At 31.9% G+C, this 21,557-nt stretch overlaps 2 protein-coding genes across 3 annotated transcripts; both read right to left on the reverse strand.

The window, feature by feature from the left end:
• Positions 1-1,233: 1,233 nt before the first annotated feature.
• LOC140813307 (AT-hook motif nuclear-localized protein 22-like) lies at positions 1,234-3,637 on the reverse strand. 2 transcript variants are annotated; one of them, XM_073171810.1, is made up of 2 exons: positions 2,492-3,637; positions 1,234-1,564 (listed from the first exon to the last, which is right to left on the reverse strand). In XM_073171810.1, exons 1-2 carry the CDS (start codon positions 3,357-3,359, stop codon positions 1,548-1,550), a joined length of 885 nt encoding a protein of 294 aa, XP_073027911.1. In that variant the 5' UTR covers positions 3,360-3,637; the 3' UTR covers positions 1,234-1,547. The 2 variants fall into 2 exon arrangements, with proteins under 2 accessions (XP_073027911.1, XP_073027912.1); XM_073171811.1 differs by having other exon boundaries at positions 1,234-1,561; positions 2,492-3,636.
• A 10,359-nt stretch (positions 3,638-13,996) lies between these two features.
• Positions 13,997-16,759, reverse strand: LOC140812652 (LOB domain-containing protein 30-like). The gene is given in 4 exon segments (XM_073170984.1): positions 13,997-14,330; positions 14,333-14,474; positions 14,476-14,577; positions 16,329-16,759. Coding segments are annotated over 4 exon segments (756 nt in total). The 5' UTR covers positions 16,680-16,759; the 3' UTR covers positions 13,997-14,169.
• Between the last annotated feature and the right edge of the window lie 4,798 nt (positions 16,760-21,557).

Genomic DNA, 21,557 nt, shown 5'->3' on the forward strand with positions numbered 1-21,557 from the left:
GGCGGCAACTCATTTCTAGTGGGAAGTTGTCTTTAGAAATCTGAGATATTTTCATTTCAGTAGAGATACTCGTAACTATTGGCCAAATTTGATTGTTTATTCACTGCTTCTCAATTAAAATATCGACTTTAAATTCAAAGCTACATATGCAACCGAACTCGAACAATAAATTTGATAAGACGACAAGTATGTATCGTTGCTCTATGAGAATCGATCAACAAATAACACGGGAACACTTACAATTAAAGTACTGACTGGTTTGTGCCGCTTTGTTCAAATATTTTCAAAATTAGGGGACACCATTCGACATAGTTCAGCTGGTTGGAAATGAAACAACATATCAGAAGATTTATGAGAATTTATCGAAGAATTTTCTCACGATCAGTCTATATGAACAGTACTCTTTCTTATCAAATTAAATGTTAAACTATTTGTATATTATGGAGATTTTAAATAAAGTCAAAAAGACTTAATTAGCGATACGTACATGATTGAATGGAGGCGAGGTCCCAAAAACTGGAATATTAATTAATAAACGAGTTAGACTGATATGACAGGAGGCTATTTAATGGGAATGAAAACTATAATTTGAAATAACTTCACATTAAAATTTTAATTTTTTCAGTAATATATAGTTATCCCTACTTATATTAACTTGTTGAATCACTTCTCTAGAGCTAGTTGATGCATCATAATGCATGTGAAAGGGAAAATAAAGGCAAGACATGCAGTGGTAGATTAGATTAAATATAGTCTTAATGCACTGAACCGTGCACGTTCCTGAATCTAGACACCCTACGCATCAATATCGCTCACATTACCTTGTAGGCCCTTCTCATTAATCTGTATGTATATATGTGTGCGCGCGCGTATTTATAGGTAGATAGAGACAGTGGGAAGGACTTTAACGTTGCTCGAGATGTTTATGCATTGATGCATGCATATATAATATAACTCTTGTTAAGTTATAATGGAGCAACAAAGTCAAATTATCGACAATAATCCAATAGAGTAGGTCTCTTGTGAGACGGTCTCACGAATCTTTATCTGTGAGACGAATCAATCCTACCGATATTCACAATAAAAAGTAATATTTTTTCATGGATGACTCAAATAAGAGATTCGTCTCACATAATACGACCTGTGAGACCGTCTCACACAAATTTTTGTCAATCCAATAATAATCATGTTCCATATCTTTCCCAGTAAGTACTATAAGATTAAGTGCAAAATACAAACATTAATTAATGCGATAAAATTTCTGAATTGGAGGCGGGAAACATAGACAACATTGTTCTTGCCTAGCTAGTAAAAAGTAGAAATAATTAGGTTAATTCAGAGCCAATGCACGTGTGACACAGTACCCGATGTTCATGTCTCCGGAACTGAGTCAAACATGCAAGAAATCAAGGCACGATGTTGTGTTTCTGCCCCATACCTCTAGGCTTTCATTTTTTCAGTCCCATTATTATCAACCAAACCCCCATTTGCATGCAGTCAAAATCTCTCGCCAACTGCCTACCAAATATATGCCTTGAAACTTGGAATTATATCTTACTGTCTGCTGTGGAAGAACACACACAATGGAGGAGAGACATATTCATATTAGTTTGATTTTTAATACTAATTTAATATTAAAAAAAGTATTTTGAATCGAGTTATTTCTACTTTTAAAAAGATTTTACAAGAAAATAAATTTTTGCTTTCATTGAAAAAATGGCAAAAGGCAAAACATTCACACGATGTTAATAACTTTCGTGTTACTGATGGACACGAAACATTAATGAAATTTATCTAGGAGTCTAAGCGCTTTGGGAATTGTCCATTCAAGGCGAAAAATACTACCGATCGATAGAAAAAATTTGAGCGATATCCTTCAGCCCAGTATTCTTTCAGTAGTTTTGAGAAAAAAAATTGCGTTCTTTAATTTTGGATCATGGGGAGGCTTAAATCTGCATGTATAGAGTTGAATATAATTAAATTAATGATGATTTTTGCTAATGGGATTTTATTATTTTTTCATGTATGCATAAACACATTGACAAAGATATTAATTTATATATGTCTTCTAAAGTGAAAATGTTTTAAATAGGGTTGAGTTGTACGAGTTTTTGGATACCATGTATCCTAAAATGGGAAACTTAAAAGAAAAATAAATAAATAAAAAAAAGTAACCTAAAAAACTCTTGGTTCTTCCGCTTAAAGTAACAGAAGCAGAAGTAACTACTACTGCAACACAAATTGCAGGACTTGAGGTTAGAACACGAGGAGAATTTTCTCACAAAATGATCAAACCCACAGAATTCATGAATTTGTACATCCCTCTTCCATCAAAGTCAAGAAATGATCAAAGTACGATGTGATTTTTTTTTAAAAAAAAAGATCAAGAAAAAGAAGAATTAAAGCCAAATAATTTGCAAGAACGTACTAGAAGTGAAATCATGTCATAATTTTAAGATTCTGGATTATAAATATTAAAATGGAGGACGACCTGTTCCCCAGTAAGCTTCAGCTGGTAATTGGCATGAATTCATGAGATTAGTTTGGGGCATTCCGTGAAACATATTCGCATTTGGATCACTCATCATTTGCTGCCCCGCAATCCCCGGCGGCGGCGGCGATCCCAGCTGTCCTCCTCCCGCCAGTGCCGCCTCTTCATCTTCCAAAGGCAGCCTCTCATAAGCTGCATTACCAAAAGACGCAGCCATTATCATCACCGGCCCGGAAGCCAGAAGAGGCCCAACTACCGTCCCCCCCACCACTTGTCCTTGCCCGCCGGCCAAATATATAGTAAGTCCAGACGCCGCTGCCGGAGCCGGAGGAGGAAGAAACGATCCCGAAAGAGAGAGAATTTCAAATCTTCCATGCAAATTCACAACCGCGCCAGGAGCGGAAGGCTGACGGAGAGTTACATTCGTCACGGCGCCGCTTCCGCTCAATATGCAAACGCCCCTCTGCCGCCTGGTGGCGAAGATTGTTATGCTTTCTTGAATATCACAGCCATTCGCAACTTCCATAACATGAGACCTGAGTGCGTTAGCACTATCTCGAGTGATAATAATAGGAGGCTTAGGCTTGTTCTTTGAGCCGGAGGGGCGGCCCCGAGGTCTTCTTGTTACCTCGTTTTGATCAGTCCCCAGTTGCTCCATCTCTTTTTCTTGATCGGCTGTGTTGGTGGAGGCGAGGCCATAATTCTCATCCGGATCTCCCTTTAATGGGTTACCGTTTCCGCTTTGTTCGTCTTCGAGACTCCGGCGGTGCTGCTGATGCTGCAGGAATTGATGCTGGTGGAGCTGAAGATCTCCGCCGTGGAAAGGTGGCGGTAAATGGCGGGGACGACCGTGAGTTAGCTGATCCATCACTTGTTTCGAAACTGTTTATGTATATTCAACTTCCTTCTTCAAAACCAATGCAAATCCTCGGTGAAATAGAGGAAATTGAGAGAGGGTATACGAAAGCTCAAGAATCAGAAGCTACAAGGAATCTAATTCAACGGCCGTAAAATAGGTGGAGACTAAATTTTCCATCTCTTTTGATTTCCAACTAGTTTTATGAAATTGTGTAATTTGAGAGAGGATCGGATGAATAAAAATTGATGTTTGCGTTAGGGTTTGGTCAATAGAGAGGTTTCGACAGATAGATAGATAGATACATGGAGGCTAAATTTGGTAATTCAAGAGCAATTTTCAGAATTCATTGACATAAATATTTCTAAATCATATAACTTACAAGATAACAACGTTCGATTTATTTTTTATATAATTATTTGCAGAAAAATTGTAATTTAGTCATTTAAGTTGACATGTGTAAGGTTTATTACTCAAATAATTTGTCAATATTTGTTTTTTAACCAATAACCTAGGATATATTTTTTGGTCTGGCCTTTTTCATCAGAAGCCAATAAACAATCGAGTGTTGTTTATTTGACATTGATTTGCAGCTTTTTTGTAGCGAGAATAATATATGTTCCACTCCTTAAAATAAATATAAACTAAAACAAAGAGAGTAAACAATACAAAACGATACACAATATTTCAAAATATGAGGAAAAAACTTGTTGTTTTTCTATATTTTTGTTTATATATAATTTAATATGTATAATATATGTTTTTTTTGTCACGTGAGTCATGTAGGAGATAGGAGATGATCGATGTCAAATGAGCAAACATTTGATGGATTTAGTGAATTCGGCAAAAAAAAAAAAGACCGAAACCAAATAAGAAATTAAGTTACTTAGCGAAAACCAAATTTTGATAAATTATATAACTAGAACTCAAAATATACCAACTTACAATACTAAAATTTCAATGTTCTTGATATTTCGATCTCTTTGAAAATTGAAAACAATCTCAAAAAATTTAAAACTAATTTCCAAAATTGAAATAAAAAACAATGACTTGTAATTCGGTTTTGATTCTTAAGAATAAAAAACAAGAACCAATATTGAAACAGGTACCGTGCAGGACTTGTGCGAAATCTGAAATTAACCTTAATTAGAAGTTTCAAAGTACTAAAATAAACATAAATAACTTAAATGATATAATTAATTAATTTTTTAAAAAATTGGATTCGTAATATTATGATATATTATTAGGAAAACCTGTAATTTTGATATATATTTTGAAAATTTGATCGTTTATAATATTAAATTTCAGTTGTAGTCAGATATATTTGACTTTTTTTTGCAACTTTTAGTCATTTTTCCATATAGTGCTAAGATGACACCAATTTACTGCCGACATATTTAGTGTCACGTCAACATTCCTGTGAAAAAACTAAATTGTAAAAAAATTAAAGATACGTGACTGAAAATGAAATTTATCAATATAGAGAATAAAAATTGCAAAGAACTAAACATATTAGACCAAAAATTATAGTTTTTTCAAATGATTATTGATTACGTTTAGTTGATCTAATTACCATATTAGTTGTACTATTATTTTGTAAAATCGATAAATTTTAATGCAAAATTTTTAAGTTCCAATCCTAATCATGCAGGAATGAAATATTCATAAAATTTAATGCGTAAACATTATCGATGTTTAAACAAAATGCAACAAATCACAAACAAAACATTCAATTCATTTCTTCTTTTTTTTGTCTAAAAAAAAAGAAATAGTAAACTTAAGCACGATAATTAATTAAAACAATATATTGTTTATTTTTTTTAAGAAAAGAGATGAATTAAATATTTTGTTTGTGATTTATTGTAATTTGTTTATACATATTGTTTGATGCAATTAACTTTTAATGATTCGTGCAATCAGAACTTGTTTGAGCAAATTGTAGCGTAATTTAAAACACTATTTTTTTTATCTTTGTCAAATCTATCATTATCAGTATTCTCAATCTTCAAAACAGAAAATAATTGCACTATATTATTAATAATATAATGAATTTTTTTTTACAAAACCCGTAGCATGTTATTAATGATCATAATTGAATTTTATATTTTAAAATATGTTATAATTTATTTAAAATTGGAATTAAGATTAATCTTACACAAAATGTGGAAAAGAATACATTTTTCAGGGTGAAAGTTTAATGTTGATATTAATCGATATAAATTTCACTATTATATGTTGCTACTGATAAAATTAAGCTGTTCGATTGTAGATTTGTGCGTATTTATGCCCAAACCTTCATACAAATTTTTTATAAAATCCAAAATAACGTAATTTTATAATTTTGGTGGTTGACATATTCTTTTGGTATCATTAGAAAAAGTTAATAATGAGAAGAAATGAAACTTAGAGTAATATTATCTAGCATAAAAAAATATACTTTTTCATGGATAACCAAATAAGAGATCCGTCTTACAAATTCGACCCGTGAGACCGTCTCACATAAGTTTTTGCCTATTATCTATCGAAGAGAGATAAAATAAATCGGTATACAATTATCCCTTTAACTGTTAGATTAATATCAACATAATATATATTACATCATATATCATATTATTATTATCATCATCATCATTATCAACAAAAAAAAAAGTCTCATGAAACTGTCTCACAAATTAATTTTATGACACATTTTTCCCGGTTGATACATTAAAAAAAATACTATTTTTCATTTCAGATATGCATCAAGTTGACTAGTTAAAATCGTATCACATAAGACATTCTAATTATTAACATGTCCACCGCCTCTTCCATGACTCTCTATTCACGACATGTTTGTAATGGAACTCATCGTAAACCTATACTAATTGATAACAAAAGATGCAATTATTTTTTAGTATCTAAGTGTAATATATTGCAAATTAATGTACAAATATGGCACTGAAATGATAATAAATATAATTTTATATAGAGAGATGTAATGTAATTTTTTAAAAAGTGTCATGTATCATGGATTCGAAGTTTACTTTAATTCTAGATGTTAAATTATATTAGGGGGCGGAGCCATAAATATATATGTTTATTTATAGGGCTGGTTGGTTATATGCCCGAATCCCATTGGCTGCACAACCTAACTATTGAGTTAGCTAGGATTGGGAATAACTAAACAAAGTCAACGGAACATCCCAAATATTTTAGAATTTATGATTATTTAATTAAATTCAAGAACTGAATCTTCGATTAATTTTCCAACAAAATAAGCCTCTCAACTGAAAACAATTACATGCTATGCTACCGTCTACGTAGCTTAATATAATCAGACGCAAACGAATGAATAACCATTGGGCGCCCACAAACTCGATTGGCGAATATGTAACTAAGGAGATACTGAAAGAAACATAGTTGTTTCCAAGTGGTGTTCGAACCGGTGAAGTAGATAAGAGTTTGATCAATGATAATTTATTCGATTTTTCCTTCCAACATCTTCTCTGACGAACTTGTCATAATTACCCTAAGTCAAATACACTTAATTAAATTTAGAATTTTTAAGTTACGAGGTCCCGAGAATAGATGCAACTTGTTGATATAAGTAGTATTTATCAAATCTTTTAAGTCATTCTCAAATGTACAATCTCATACCCAAACAGTTTTGTAATCCCTCTCATTCCGGTTTGAGATCGGTTCATTTGTATTTCCTTTACCTAGAAGTCTGCCAAGAGCCGCCCGTTGCATGTCCATGCAACCTCATGGCACCAACGATGACTCCCTATCCTCTTCGGCTTTGAGCTTCACATGCCCACCAGCTTCTGTTTGGTTCATCCTCGAACTACACCGTACTATGATAGGTCAGCTCTGAACCATTTTGTAACTCCTCAGATTCAACAATCATCTCCAATGTACCAGCATGGGTCTTTCTAACATGCTTATGTCATCATTCACACACACCATGAGAAACTTCTCAGTGGGTCACTCATCTCATAATTGCCCTTACTTGATAATTCAATTGGATCACTATAAACTTAATGTTGCTGGTCATGAAAGATTTTAGTATTTATCGACTATTTCTAAATTATGTTGAATTTTAGTTGAGACAAATAAGTCAAGAAGCTACAATTTGATTGACATATAATTTTCTCATTTGTTTAAAGTTCAAAAATTATATACGTCATTGTTACATCATTTAAATCCAATATATTTTATTTAATTGGTATGTCCATTCATCTTTTTTAACTCTTCCCGCTATTATATCAACAACGGAACAAACATTTTCAGCTATGAAACTTGCTAAAACAACTCTTGATAACAAGATGTAAAAAGGGTTTTTCTCATATTTTTTGGTAATCTACGTTAAATGAGATTTGGTTGAAAATTTTAATAATTAATGAGTTTGATTTAAGAAGAATCGAAAAACACAATTTCAATAACGTTTTTTCTCCATGATTTTAAATGTATTGAATATCAAATACACTTGTTCCTTGTTTTCTTTACACTTTTTTTAATTTTAAAATTTAAAAGTATTAAATTTATTGTATCAATTACAATAACAAGAAGATGAAGTCAGCTCTCAGCTCCAGATATTTCTGAATACTGACTTCACCCACATACATGCACATGCGCAATGATCAATTTGTTCGAATTAGGTGGATTTGCAGTCCAACATTAAACTAAAAACATATCAAAATTAATTGGTGGGGGAGAGATGTATCAAAAGTCAATATGAGACAAGGGATGGTAATTACTCGTGCCTTTGACCAAGCCCCGATCCCCTCTTATTGTATGTGGGTCGGGTCTGCTGGCATGATCATGAGGAAGAGATGTCGTTTTTTAGTTCAAAAGAGGACAAAACGACAAGAAATTGAGATGCTAGAAAAATAGTATGATCTTTAATATATGATAAATTAATTTCACCGTATTGTCGAAAAATTACGGAAGAATGCATATGGTGGTTCATTGGGAATTGGAGTAAATAGGTCCAAAAATTCACACAACACAATGGAGGCCAGTGGGGTGCAGCCCGTGTCTCAAGGGCGATCTATGTATCTCTCTACCTACTTCCCTCACACCACTAATTATTGCTATCTATTTTGTCTTTTCTGCTAATTACTTTTCTTTATTTCATAATAATAAATATTGAAAAACAAATTGAAAGACAAAAGTTGGGGTTGTATTAGCTCGGTAAACGTTCCAAGTTATTGAATTTATCCAAACTCGAAATTTGTTTAAAAAAAAATTCGAACTTGAGTAAAATTATTTGTTCCATACCTCACAAATCTTAATATTTTATTACTATATTTATCTTTCATATATTATATTATATACATTTCGATTTTTCAGATATTACGAGCTTCAAACGTTAATTCGAACATGATGTGAATAGGTTCGAACATTTCGAGTCAAATTGCCAAAAAATTAAATTTTCGAGTTTTGAATCGAGCTCGAAATCAAATATAATATTTAATTTGAACACTACATATTTACTAATATTCGACTCATTTCGATTGGTTTATACTTTTAGTTTAAATGCAAAAGTAGTTGATTGATTTTCTTAGTATACTTGACACATTGTTAATAATAAATGTATTAGAAATAATTTTCTAGTGAACTTACCCACTCTTTATTCTTTAATTTCTCATAAATTATAGTAGTACTCCCTTTCTCTTATCCAATTAAATTGCGAAATTCGATTAATATTTTAATATAAATAAAATACATATGCCAGAGGTGTCTAGAGCCCAGATTCAAGTATGAATTGATTAATAAATCTAGATAATTAAGTTTGGACATGATGAAGAAGAGGATTCGGATTAAAACACTTAGTCAAACCCAAATCAAGCTCAAAATATAACATTTTCATGTTTTGGGTCAGATAAAGAAAATTTCGAGTTCGAACTTACATCTAAGAAATATATAATATTTTACTCGATTCAACTCATTTATATCTCCTAATTTATCTACACATTTTAGGTAATAGCAATCATTGTATATATATAATATATATATATATATATATATATATATATATATAACACAATATGGAGCACATGATTTCATTCCCTTCATACATGCTTTTATATATAGATATAGATATATAGATACGTAATGTGGGTCACTAAAAATAATCGGTCCTACTCGCTTATGCTGATTTGATATCCATGCCTCGATGGAACATTTTATGGCATTTTTCACTTTAAATAGAATTTTTAAAAAAAATTGTAGGAAAAGAACATTACAATTTTTTAACTAAAAGAAACTTTGGGACTTGTGCGACAAGCTTAATTGTAATGCTTATCTTCAAATCACCTATATCCCTATTAAAAACAATTTATTAAGCTAATCAATAGTGCGAATGTGGACCACTAAAAACTACACTATTACTTTCATGTGATGTGCAACTAATGCTTGGAATCCATAGCAAGTTCCCTATTCCGTCATTAGTATCGGACTCGAACTCGAACTCGAACTCGAATATATTTAAAATCACAATATTGCATTTCATTACTCCAAACATATTAGATTTTTCTTAGACTAGGTAGCTAAGATCAACTGTAATATTCAAGATAAAAGCTCAAATTTAGGTCTCCTAGATAGAATTAATTGTGCTTGAACTCGATCGATCACCATAACCAATAACTTCAAAACCTCACCATCGAACTTGTCACAAACAGTTTGGCTCGTTGACTTAACCATTCAAATAGTGATAGGTAAAAACGACATTTAAAATTAATTCATAGTATTTGATGCAACAAAAAATAAAATAAATTCGAGAACAGAAAAAAAATATATATATAGATGCTTTGCGAATGTATGGTGGTGTATGTAACAACCATGTATATAACTGGCCACGTTCTTCTAACTTTATTGGAAGTCGCATTTGGTCGAATTAAGGGGGCTTGAAATGAAATCGTTGCTCCCCATGTACTTATCCTTTTGGTTGAAGACCAATCCCTGCTAGGGTTACAACTTGGGATTTAATTAATACACTTGTCATGTGTAATGGCAAAACAAGGGCCGACCAAAATAGAGGTCAACACGTGATGGATAGTGATTGATTTGGAATCATTTTAGTCATCTCTCCACCTTCTAGATTTAATTAATGGTGGATGCATCAAAACTTTTGATGTCTATGTAGACTTACATATACATACATACATACATACATACATACATATATATATATATATATATATATATATATATATATATATACATACATACATATACGTATATGCAGTTTTGATATGCTGCAAACCTATCGTGCACATCTATATGAGCACCGATGAGGTGCTACTAACCCATTGGATGCGCAATTTTTCTATATTTCATCACATTCAATGGGTGAATGACACCTCATCAGTGTTCACATAGGTGTATACGCTAGGTGTGCAGTATATCAAAACTCTATGTATATGTATATAATTGGTATTTTATTGTGGGTGTTCTTCTTCTTCATTTGTTATTAGGTTTATATATATGTCCCTTTATCTTCCCCGTAAGGTAATGGTGAAAAATGTCAACGGTTCCCTTATTGGATTGGCAGATCCAGCGGTTTTGTGTGCCTCTTTGAGTTAAAGATGCTTAATTATGGTAGGATCAAATATTTGATATCTTATATGATAATGATATTACAATTTATTTAAAATTTTTAAACAGTTTTTAATTGACAAAAACTTGTATGCGACGGTCTCACGGGTCGTATTTATAATACGAATCTCTTATTTGGGTTATCCATGAAAAAATATTACTTTTTATGCTAAGAGTATTATTTTTATTGTGAATATAGGTAGGGTTGACCCATCTCACAGATTAAGATCCGTGAGATGGTCTCATTGATTTTTTAAGTTGATTTTTTTTTTCAAGTTTGTTGCGAAGTTAATATGATTGTATTGTAATTTTGGAAGGCAGAAAATTTATAGTTTTCGAAAAAAACATATATATTCATTTCAGAGGATGAGGCTATGCCAAACCAGAGTAGTCCATTCCCGCATGTGAAAATAGTACCACATAATTCAACGCCATTAATTAATAACGTATGAAACTTTTTAAACAAATTTGAACCAGATACTTTAAATTATTTCGACCGAAAATCAAAGGATCCTACCTATTTGTAACAATGGCAAAAACTTATGTGAGACGGTCTCACGGGTCGTAGTTGTGAGACGGATCTCTTATTTGGGTCACCCATGAAAAAGTATTACTTTTTATGCTAAGAGTATTACTTTTTATTGTGAATATGGGTAGGGCTGACCCGTCTCACGGATTATGACCCGTGAGACGGTCTCATATGAGACTCACTCTTGTACAATTCCGAAACTTCTGCACGATCGAGAATTTATTTTTTCAACTTCTACTCGATTTAATTATCAGAGGACATTTGATGATCAATAATAAAGTCACTTTGAAAAGTGAATAATATTTTTAAATTTCAAATCTTTTTCCGACATTGTTGTGATAGACTAGATCTACATTTGTACTAACTGATCATCACTAACCAGTTTTCAACTTTTTTAATAAATCCTTACATTTTTTAAAGTATTGATTTATAGGAGTCAACAAATGATAGAAATCATAAAATAGCCGAATAAAAAATAGTTTAGTAAATTATAAATATATATACACACATATCGTACCTATACATTGTTAGATAATATATATATATATATATATATATATATATATATATATATATATATATATATATATATATATAAAGAATTATAAAAGAAAATTAAACCGAGAAAGAGAAGATGGATTAGGTTTAATTTGTCTTGACATGTAAACCATTGAGTGATTAGAGTCAATGCAATAAATGTCAGATATGATATATTTTTTAAATTCAAAGATTAAAGAAACTTTAGGATATGTGAACTTTCGGTTTCGTTTTTATATTATTTGTAACCGGAAATTCATAAATATATATAGTTGCACAAAAAGAGTCCATATAAATTTTACAAATTCATAATTGTAAATTTTTTTTATCGAACAAACAATAATATATTGTTGCACTACTGCAAATGCAATTACGTAATATCATGTCAATCTATTTTTTTCCCCATAAAATTTTTAAAAAGTAAGTAGAAATCTTCTGGGAAAAAAATTATAATTTAAGTTCAATTTCATTATGATCTTATCGTCAATAGGTCAGAAAACCCAACAATTCAATCGAAATGGACATTTATAACAAGATAAAAATTTGTGTGAGACGGTGTCACTGATAGTATTTTGTGATACAGATATCTTGTTTGGTTCATCCATGAAAAGTATTACTTCTTATTCTAAGAGTATTACTTTTTATTGTAAATATCAATAGGGTTGACCCGTCTCACAGATAAATATTCGTGAGACCGCCTTACAAGATACCTACTTTTATAACAATACTTGGAACCACAACTCTTATGGACAAAAAATTGTTATCTTGTGAGACAGATCTCTTATTTGCGTCATCTAATTAAAGTACTTTTATAAGAATATTACTTTTTATTGTGAATATCGGTAGGGTTAACCGGTCTCACAGATAAAGATTCGTGAGACCTTCTCACAAGAGACCTACTCCTTATTATTTTATCAAAATTATTGATTAATTTAACACATTAGCTCGAGTCGAAACTTATAAAAAATATTATATTAGAGAGATATTAATTTATAGAAGTTTTACTATATAATTATAAATATATTTGTAAAATTATTGGAAATCAAATTGGTTACATACAATTATAACTGGATAATAGTTGGGGGAAACGCGAAATAATTTCGAGATTCTCTGAATCCAAGCAGGGATTGAACTAGAATCGAAGGCTCGCTGGACAGGGGTCGCAGATTTATGGACTCCAGTCCCGTTGTATTAACAGGCCTATGTTTTGAAAGCATGCGCTCAAAGGCCTAAATATTTTCACTGTTGGGCTCTTATTCGTCATGCATTGTTATTGGGCCGTTTATTTTAAAATTACAATAGTAATTAATATAAGGTGATGCAAACTACTTAATCAACAAATTCATTGATATGATCTGCATTAGAGCTGTCAAAATAGGCTAGTGGAGCGGGTTAATTCGCAAATTGCCACAACTTGTCATTTGGTGAGACGATGGAAAATTGTCAACTCAATTCGCCTATTTGGCAGGTGGTGCAATCAATCCAGTTGGTCTACCCAGTTTTTATTTGTGTTAGATGTGGCAGGCGGGCCGTCATTTGAACAGACAGACAAATTATCAACCCAATCAACCTATTATGTGATGCTGCGGAAATCTAGCCCGTTTTAACAGCTCTATATGCATAAAATAAGCTATAGTAAATCCAAATTATAAATTGAGCTGCAATTGAAGTCTGGCCTCAATGAAACAATTTAATTAACCGAGTTTATTTGTAGATTTTTTTAATAAAGTTTATTAGTTGATTTGTTAGATACATATATTTACAAGTTTAAATATAGTATTTTTGAACGATTTAACAAGGCACGGGGACTTAATTATGCGATAGAACCTGAATAAAATTAAAGGAAAATCTACTCTAATTCCCAATGAAATATAAAGAATTGTAATAGCCTCATTTTATATTATTAAAATTTCATTCATAATTTTTATTTTTAAGACAGCAAAATATCAAAGAACGAGGTTAAGTAAAGTCCCATTAGACATGCAAAAGGGTTCAATAAACAAGAAAAATATACGCCTGCACATACTAGTACTAGCAGAAATTAAGATCCATAAATCGATCTCTCTCGACCAGTCATGCAGAAGAGACACGAAAAGAAGTTAATTCTCTCGAAGATCAACGTCTGCTAATAAAGTGAATAATCTGATATTGGAGTCAGTTTTTTTAAAATTATTAATTTTATCTGGGCTGTGGTGGCATAGTTGAGGTATGGTTTCTGCAAGTTACTGTCGGATTTGCATGTCTATTAAGGAACTCACGAGCTACTTCTTGAAGATCCCCGCCTCCTCCAGCGGCGAAGTCAGATGATGGTATCTCCGGAGATGATCCAATGGCGGACAGGATGAAAACTGACGTAGGCCGATCTGCTGCCGCTGCTGTTGGAGGGAATTCCATGGGTTCATTATCGTTGGATCGAATAGTGCGGATAAGTCGTATGTTGCAGAGGCTATTGAAGATGTGGGTAAGTCCGATATAGAGAGAGCTTGGAGGCATGAGAAGCGGAGGTGGCTGCGGTGGTGGAGCTGGCAGCTCGAGGGTGGCCAGGTGCGATTGCAGGTAGGAGAGTTCCGCTTGTAAGTTCACCACCTGTAAATGTCGGAAACAATCAATATTTATTTGAATATGTGAAATTGAATACAATAAATATCGATGAACTGCTCGGATTTATTTTGGCAACATATTTTTTTCGTAGACTAGAACTACAAAAAAAATCAGTTTGTATAAATAATTGTATATATATATACATGATGATAAATAATATAGCATACATAAAATATAACCAAAATTTTGAAAATATTAGACAATTTTCACAAGCAAAATAAAGTGAGGAGACATGCATGGCTTCTGTTTAAAGCAGCTGGACAGAGAGTTGAAACAATCTACTGTACGTGAAGATCATTTTAAATATTGTTACAGTGGCAAATTATTAATATATTATAAAAACGTACTGGAATAAAGTAAAATCCGTTTTGGAAAAAATGCCAGATTTCACTAAAACGAGCAGAGGTAGTACTCGTCGCTTCCAAATTCAAAAATATAAAACCATTATATTTATTTAAGAAAAGATTTACTGCTTAAATTTTGTATATTAATATTATGTTGAGAATCTGTTGATCAAGAAGATTAAAAAAAAAATTATGAAGTTTCACACTTCAGGAAATAACAGCATTACCCAAAAAGCTGCAATATTTGGACAAAGGACCCCAGCTCTTCCCTAAGCGTTACACAAAAACTCCCGACCAATTCCTTAATAACAGTAAGTATAATATAATTATAAATATATATATATGTGAACACACACACACACACAGTAACAGACGCCACCACATTACAAATTCATCAACCAGAATCAGGTTTCTTGATTTCAGCAAAGCACGTAACTGTTCCCCCCATGCACCACATCATGGTCCACAATACCACAAACCCTACATAAATATTCTAAAATCGATCTGTGAGTACGTACAAAGAAAAACTACGTAGTACAAATTTCTGTGCAATCTAACGTTTGTGATAAAAAGTTTATTTTTTTAAAAAAAAGCACCCCATATTTTAGTCCTTGTTTTACATGTATTATATGTTAAGATATGAAATAATTTTGGAGATGTATATCTGTAGAAATGGGTGTGTGGCTTAAATAATGGTTCTAAACAAGTTATTTGAAATTGAAAAGTATTCTCTAAATGGCTGAAGAAAATTTAAGATGCAGCCAACTCAAAACTTAGAACTTACTCAATGACAACTCAATAATCAAACTCAAATCCCAATTTTTAAATTTCCAATGTTGTTTGCAAAAAAAAAAAATAATAAAGAGAGAGACTAGATTCGGTGATTAACGTTTAGAAGTTAACAATCATAAATCGACACTATTTATCCAAGAAACCCATATATACCTTCAAAAGATTTTCGATATAATTTTATTTTAATACTTGTACAGATCATTCAGAATGAGAAAAACTTTACTGACTCTCGGTGTTTATAACTTGACAAATCGTTGTACTTGACTAAGAATAAGAGATTTGGATTAAATATTAATGCGATTTTGAAGGGTAGGAGATTTAGGAATAGAACGGTAGAAGACATGAAACTGAAGAAGAGAGAACTCAAGGGTTGTCTTTAGTTCACCAACTCCGATGAGTCAGATCTTTAAGAATAAACCAAGCACGAAGTAAAAGCTATTAACTATTCATGGTACTCACCGAACCCATCGTCAATCTTCCTAGTACTAACAAAATTTTGACTGTCATTTTAACCAAGCTACCTAGCAGGATTAATTGTACAGTTGTTTTGTGAAAAAGATCGAATTTTTGTGAATCGTTTGATGATTTAATGTGAATTACCTGTTGTTGAAGAGCAAAGATATGAGCAACACAGCCATAAACAGGGTCCCGGAGCCGGGCTTGAGCCTCGTAACAAATGGTAACGACCGAGTCGAGCCGCTTGTGTACCGGGATGTGATGCAGTAGCTTCGACAGATTACTGGCGCCAAACACCTTGTGCACCGCCGCAAAATGAGCCGCCCCTTGCTCCGAGTCGAAATATGGCGCAAATATGCACCCTGCCACGCACTTCCTCCTCAAGAACTTGCATGCTCCACAAGGCCCACAGCCACCGCCACCTCCACCCCCTCCTCCGCTGCTTACCCCACCCCCTGCTGCCGTGCTACTGCTAGGAATATTTTCTGTACTCATCTTGCAAGATTTTGTGATCCCAAACACCAACTGATCAACGAAAACTGTACACAGCAATTAAATAACACCCTGGTTAGGGTTTTGTTTTTTTTTGAAAAGGGCAGTTGATCTTCCGAGAACACGGGCTGATGAAGAAAGAGACGGGATTAATGTTTTGGGAGTGTATATAAATTAAATTTAGTTAGATTTAATTAGGGTTTGGTGGTATATGCTGTTTTTGGGAAGAGAGGATTTTAAACACTAAATGAAGACTTAGAAGCCACGCGATGAAGCAAACCCCATTAGATGCTTGCGTGAAGCAAACATGCGAGAGAGCCACCTGCCTTTCTATTTATCTGCCTTCAGATCGTGAATTTCGCCCAAGGAAACACATGTTTTAGTCGGTCTCCAAAACACACAGACTGAACTCATGACCACACCAATGACACGTCATTGTTATACCACTATATACAAATATTTCTATAGATGATATGACCGCATACCCATATAATATTGTAGCATATATCGTATGTGCATATATATATCGTATGTGCATATATATATATATATCGTATGTGCATATATATATATATATCAACAGTTGTACCAAAATTGATGCTGATTATTTAAAGTTTGGTTTTGATTCAATAATTCTGTTTTTTTTTTGCTTTTAATTATATTTTGTCGGAATGTTGATATGACACCAAAAAATTATGACATGTCCAACGTCATATATCAACAGTTAAACCAAAATATCTGAAAAAATTAAGATTAAAGCAACAAAACAAAAATTTTATAAATTAATTGACTAAAAAATCCAAAATTTGATAAGCTATACTTGACCAAAAAAATAAGTGAGTTTGGTATTGTATCTCTTCAAAACTAACCTTTTTAATTAGTTGGGTATTATTTTTTAGTATTTAAACAATGTAGTCACAAAGTACATCACATAGAGAGTATAGTATATATTTGAAAATTTTTAGAGAAAGAAGGGGCGATACCAACCGGTCCAACCCCATTTTAACTTCAATACAAAGTAGAACATAACAGTGTCGTATGGTTGGATAATAATTTACAAGTGTGTGTGTGTGTGTGTCTATATATATATATATATATATATATATATATATATATATATAGTTTTGATATCCTGCACACCTACCGTGCACATCTCTGTGAGCACCGATGAGGTGTCAGTCACCTATTGGATGTGATGAAATATTGGAAAATTGCGCATCTAATGGGTGAGTGACACCTCATCGGTGCTTACAAAAGTGTGCATGGTAGGTGTGCATGATATCAAAACTATATATATATATATATATATATATATATATATATATATATACTGCGTGTTTTAAGGTGCGTAGAGGGCAAAAAACGCCAAGTTAAGTTTCCCTTTCTTTCTTTCTTTCTTCCTTTATCTATCTCTTTTTATGCTGTAAAGGACGTTCTTTAACTCATTATTTACTTGTTTGTAGAAAAGGCCAAGTGAAAGAGCTCTGCCAATATTCATACAAGAATCTAGTAAATGACACTAGAGCCCTTAAACACGATTACTGCAATAAATCAATTTGACCAAAACAACATTATTTTGTTTAGGAAATCATTTTAGTATTATTATTACGCGGATTTGACTAATCAATTAATTAGTTTGTCCATGTAAAAATATATTTGACATTTTATTTATAATGCATAACTTATTATTATCGATCGAGTACTCTTGCGAAGAATATCTTCCACGCACGTACAAAATTTTGAATATATGCATGGCCATGCAATGAAAGTTTGACATTTATAATTAGAATAAATTTAAAGGTAAGATTAATGGAGAATTTTAAGTCCAGATTTCTTTGAATTTAATCGCGCCACACGGGTAATTTTCAACGTATATATAATATGGTTTGGAAATGTACAATTTACTTGATAGGGGTTCTAATAAATAATCAATAATAGATTACTATATATGGTTGTCGCAATCAAACGTAAACACATTATATTAATTTTAATTAATAGAACAAGGATGATTCATCAGTTTGGTTAATTATTTACGGTTGGAAAACTCATATGAGACTTTCTTATAAGTCAATTTTTTGAAACGAATCTACAAACAACTCGATTCATGAAAAATATTACAATTTAAGATAAAATTATTATTTTTCATTTTAAATCATATGGATTAGGTTGACTCGTCTCATGGAAATAAATACAGGAGATTTTTTCACAAGAGATTTAATAAGCAGTTGCTGTTAACTAAATTTTACTTTTAATCTCCCGTAGAATATCTGTATGTATTTTAATAATATTAAATTTGATTTTTAACACTACAATTTGGAGTAAATTTGTCTGTGAAAATGCTTACTCCCTAACAATGATCGAATCGAAACTAAATGCTTCTTTTTCTTTTTCTTTTTCTTTTTTTTCCATTTGAGGTTACAACTTGCAATTTCTGCTATACCAAATTGATAATATTGAATTGAAGATAGACAATGAATAGTGATCATTCAACAATCATTGTTAATAATCGCAAGCAGATAATTACTAAAATTGCACATTCGATCCTTAATTTATGTCGGCATTTGGTCGTGAAGGGTTGATTTAATCTTATATATAGGGGCATTGTCCCCATGATAGAATCAAGGGTTCAAATTTAACCACACATACATGTGGTCCATCGTGAAGGATAAGGATAGCCGACCTGAATCTGACCCGAACCGCATATAGACCCGAGCCCATCCATTAAATTGGGTTGGCCCATGTACTATACAATTAATTAAAGGCCAAGGACCAACACTCTCCTAAAAACCCGAATTGATTTCACTAAAGAGCTCGGACAGCTGAGCCCATATGATGGTTACTTGAGCCGATCCCGTGATAATTATATATTTAGTCCGTTGGATATGAAATACACGTCCAAATCTTTAGTGATAAGAAAAGAATCTCAAATGTAACAACATGTATTCAGACTTACCAAATATAAGACAGATCAGTACCAATCAAATAAAAAAATCTTGTATTTTAAAGAACTTCTCTTAATTGGTAGCTAGTATAGTTCTTTTCTATATAAAATATTTGGGTTCTCTAACTCTCAATAAATGTACCTAGTACAATTGTCTGGTTTGACAAATTCGCTCATTATTCTCAACTCATACCGATTACTTTACATGCTCGTTTAAGTATTTATAGCTTTGGTAAAATAAAAAGCTCTCAGGTCCTACAATTGATATGAGAATTAAAAGACATGAGTTAAATTCTCATTGACGGCAAGAATGAATTTTTGAAAAGTGATTGTTGAGTGCAAATAATTGTCGTATTCTAAGTAGAACATCGAACGTGGTGTTTCACTGATGTAACACTTTAAAAAAAATTTGAGGTTGGGCATTGTTACCAACCACCAGTTATAATTTTTAATAATACTAGCAAACATTCGGTTCTACAATATTTCTAAATTAAATTAAATTTACCACCATTGAAACTTTTTGTTTATATAAAATATTTTATTTTGGGATACTGGTCTCATAGAAAAAAATATATGATCTAAAAATTAAATTTTTTAGTGATCATATCTCGCATGAATGTTGACGTGACATCGAAAATTGTTGATTTATCCGTTGTCACATCATCAATTTGACCAAAATAACCAAAAATTTAAAATTAATGTACTAAAATCGAAATTTGAAAATTTAATGAACGAAAACCCAAAATCGAACTATTTAGTTGAAAAAAAAAAGGTCAGTTTCCGTTGATATTTAGTGTTATCATGATCGGATGATTCGAATATACTCTTATTACAGATGCGTGACGATGAAATTTTGGGTAGGGGCAGAATAAAAAGTAAAGAACTGTATGCATATTTGAATACATTTAACTCGTAAAATAATATTCTATTAAAATATTTAAAATGAAACGTGATTTGTAGATAAAAATGTGAAAGTCAAAGATGATTGTTCGTGGTACAAAGCACAAGGCAACAGCTAGTCTAAATGATGTCACATGTAACGGAAGAGGAACATTGATGACCTCATCACTTTCTAGATCTATTTCCCTCTTTTAACCTAATATATGAATCAAAGTTTTTTTTTTCTTCAAAACAATAAATTTCGACGAGGATCCATCGTCGGGAAATTTGACTTCAGTCCCCAGCCGCCGTTTTTCTTTGTTTTCAGTCCCTAGGTACTTTTTTAGTACCACATTTCCACATTTTTCTTTGTTTTTCAGTCCCTAGGTACTTTTTTAGTACCACATTTCCACATGAAGTGTACCACATTTCCACATGAAGTGTACCACATTTTGTATGATATAGTACCACAATTTTGTGGGTAGGGAGTGAATGCAAAGAAATATTATGATTGGGGATTTTTCAATAACTTCCCCATCCATCGTCATGCAATTTTATTTGTTTTAAACTTTTAACAATTTATACTATATTATCAAAATAATATGTTCAAAATTTCTTTAAATTTTTTTTATTTTAAAGTGTATGATCAAAAATATCATTCTTTGTTGAGAGAACTTTATTATTTGTGGATAAAGTATCATTTCATGAGAATTTAAAAACTTTAAAATTTATCGTTTAATCAATCTTAATGCAACCTTAAACTATTTGGCACGCAAAATTAAACAATCAACACATTTCAAGAGAAAGGTAAATTGCCTATTCCACGATCCTAGCTATCAGATTGTTATAACCTAATTTCGGGAAAAAAAAAAGTTCAGAATTTATTGTAGAATAAAAACAAAATGTCTATATTAATCTTCTAAATTTTTTTGAATCAATTATAGTCTAACTATTTCTCTACGATCGATTTTGATCAGTCTACTCATAATTATGTAATTAAATAATTAATATATTAAACTTTTAAAATTGTGTGGTTAAAAAAATCGTATGATATTCACATA

This window comes from Primulina eburnea, chromosome 14, assembly GCF_022965805.1.
Source record: "Primulina eburnea isolate SZY01 chromosome 14, ASM2296580v1, whole genome shotgun sequence".
NCBI lineage: Eukaryota > Viridiplantae > Streptophyta > Magnoliopsida > Lamiales > Gesneriaceae > Primulina > Primulina eburnea.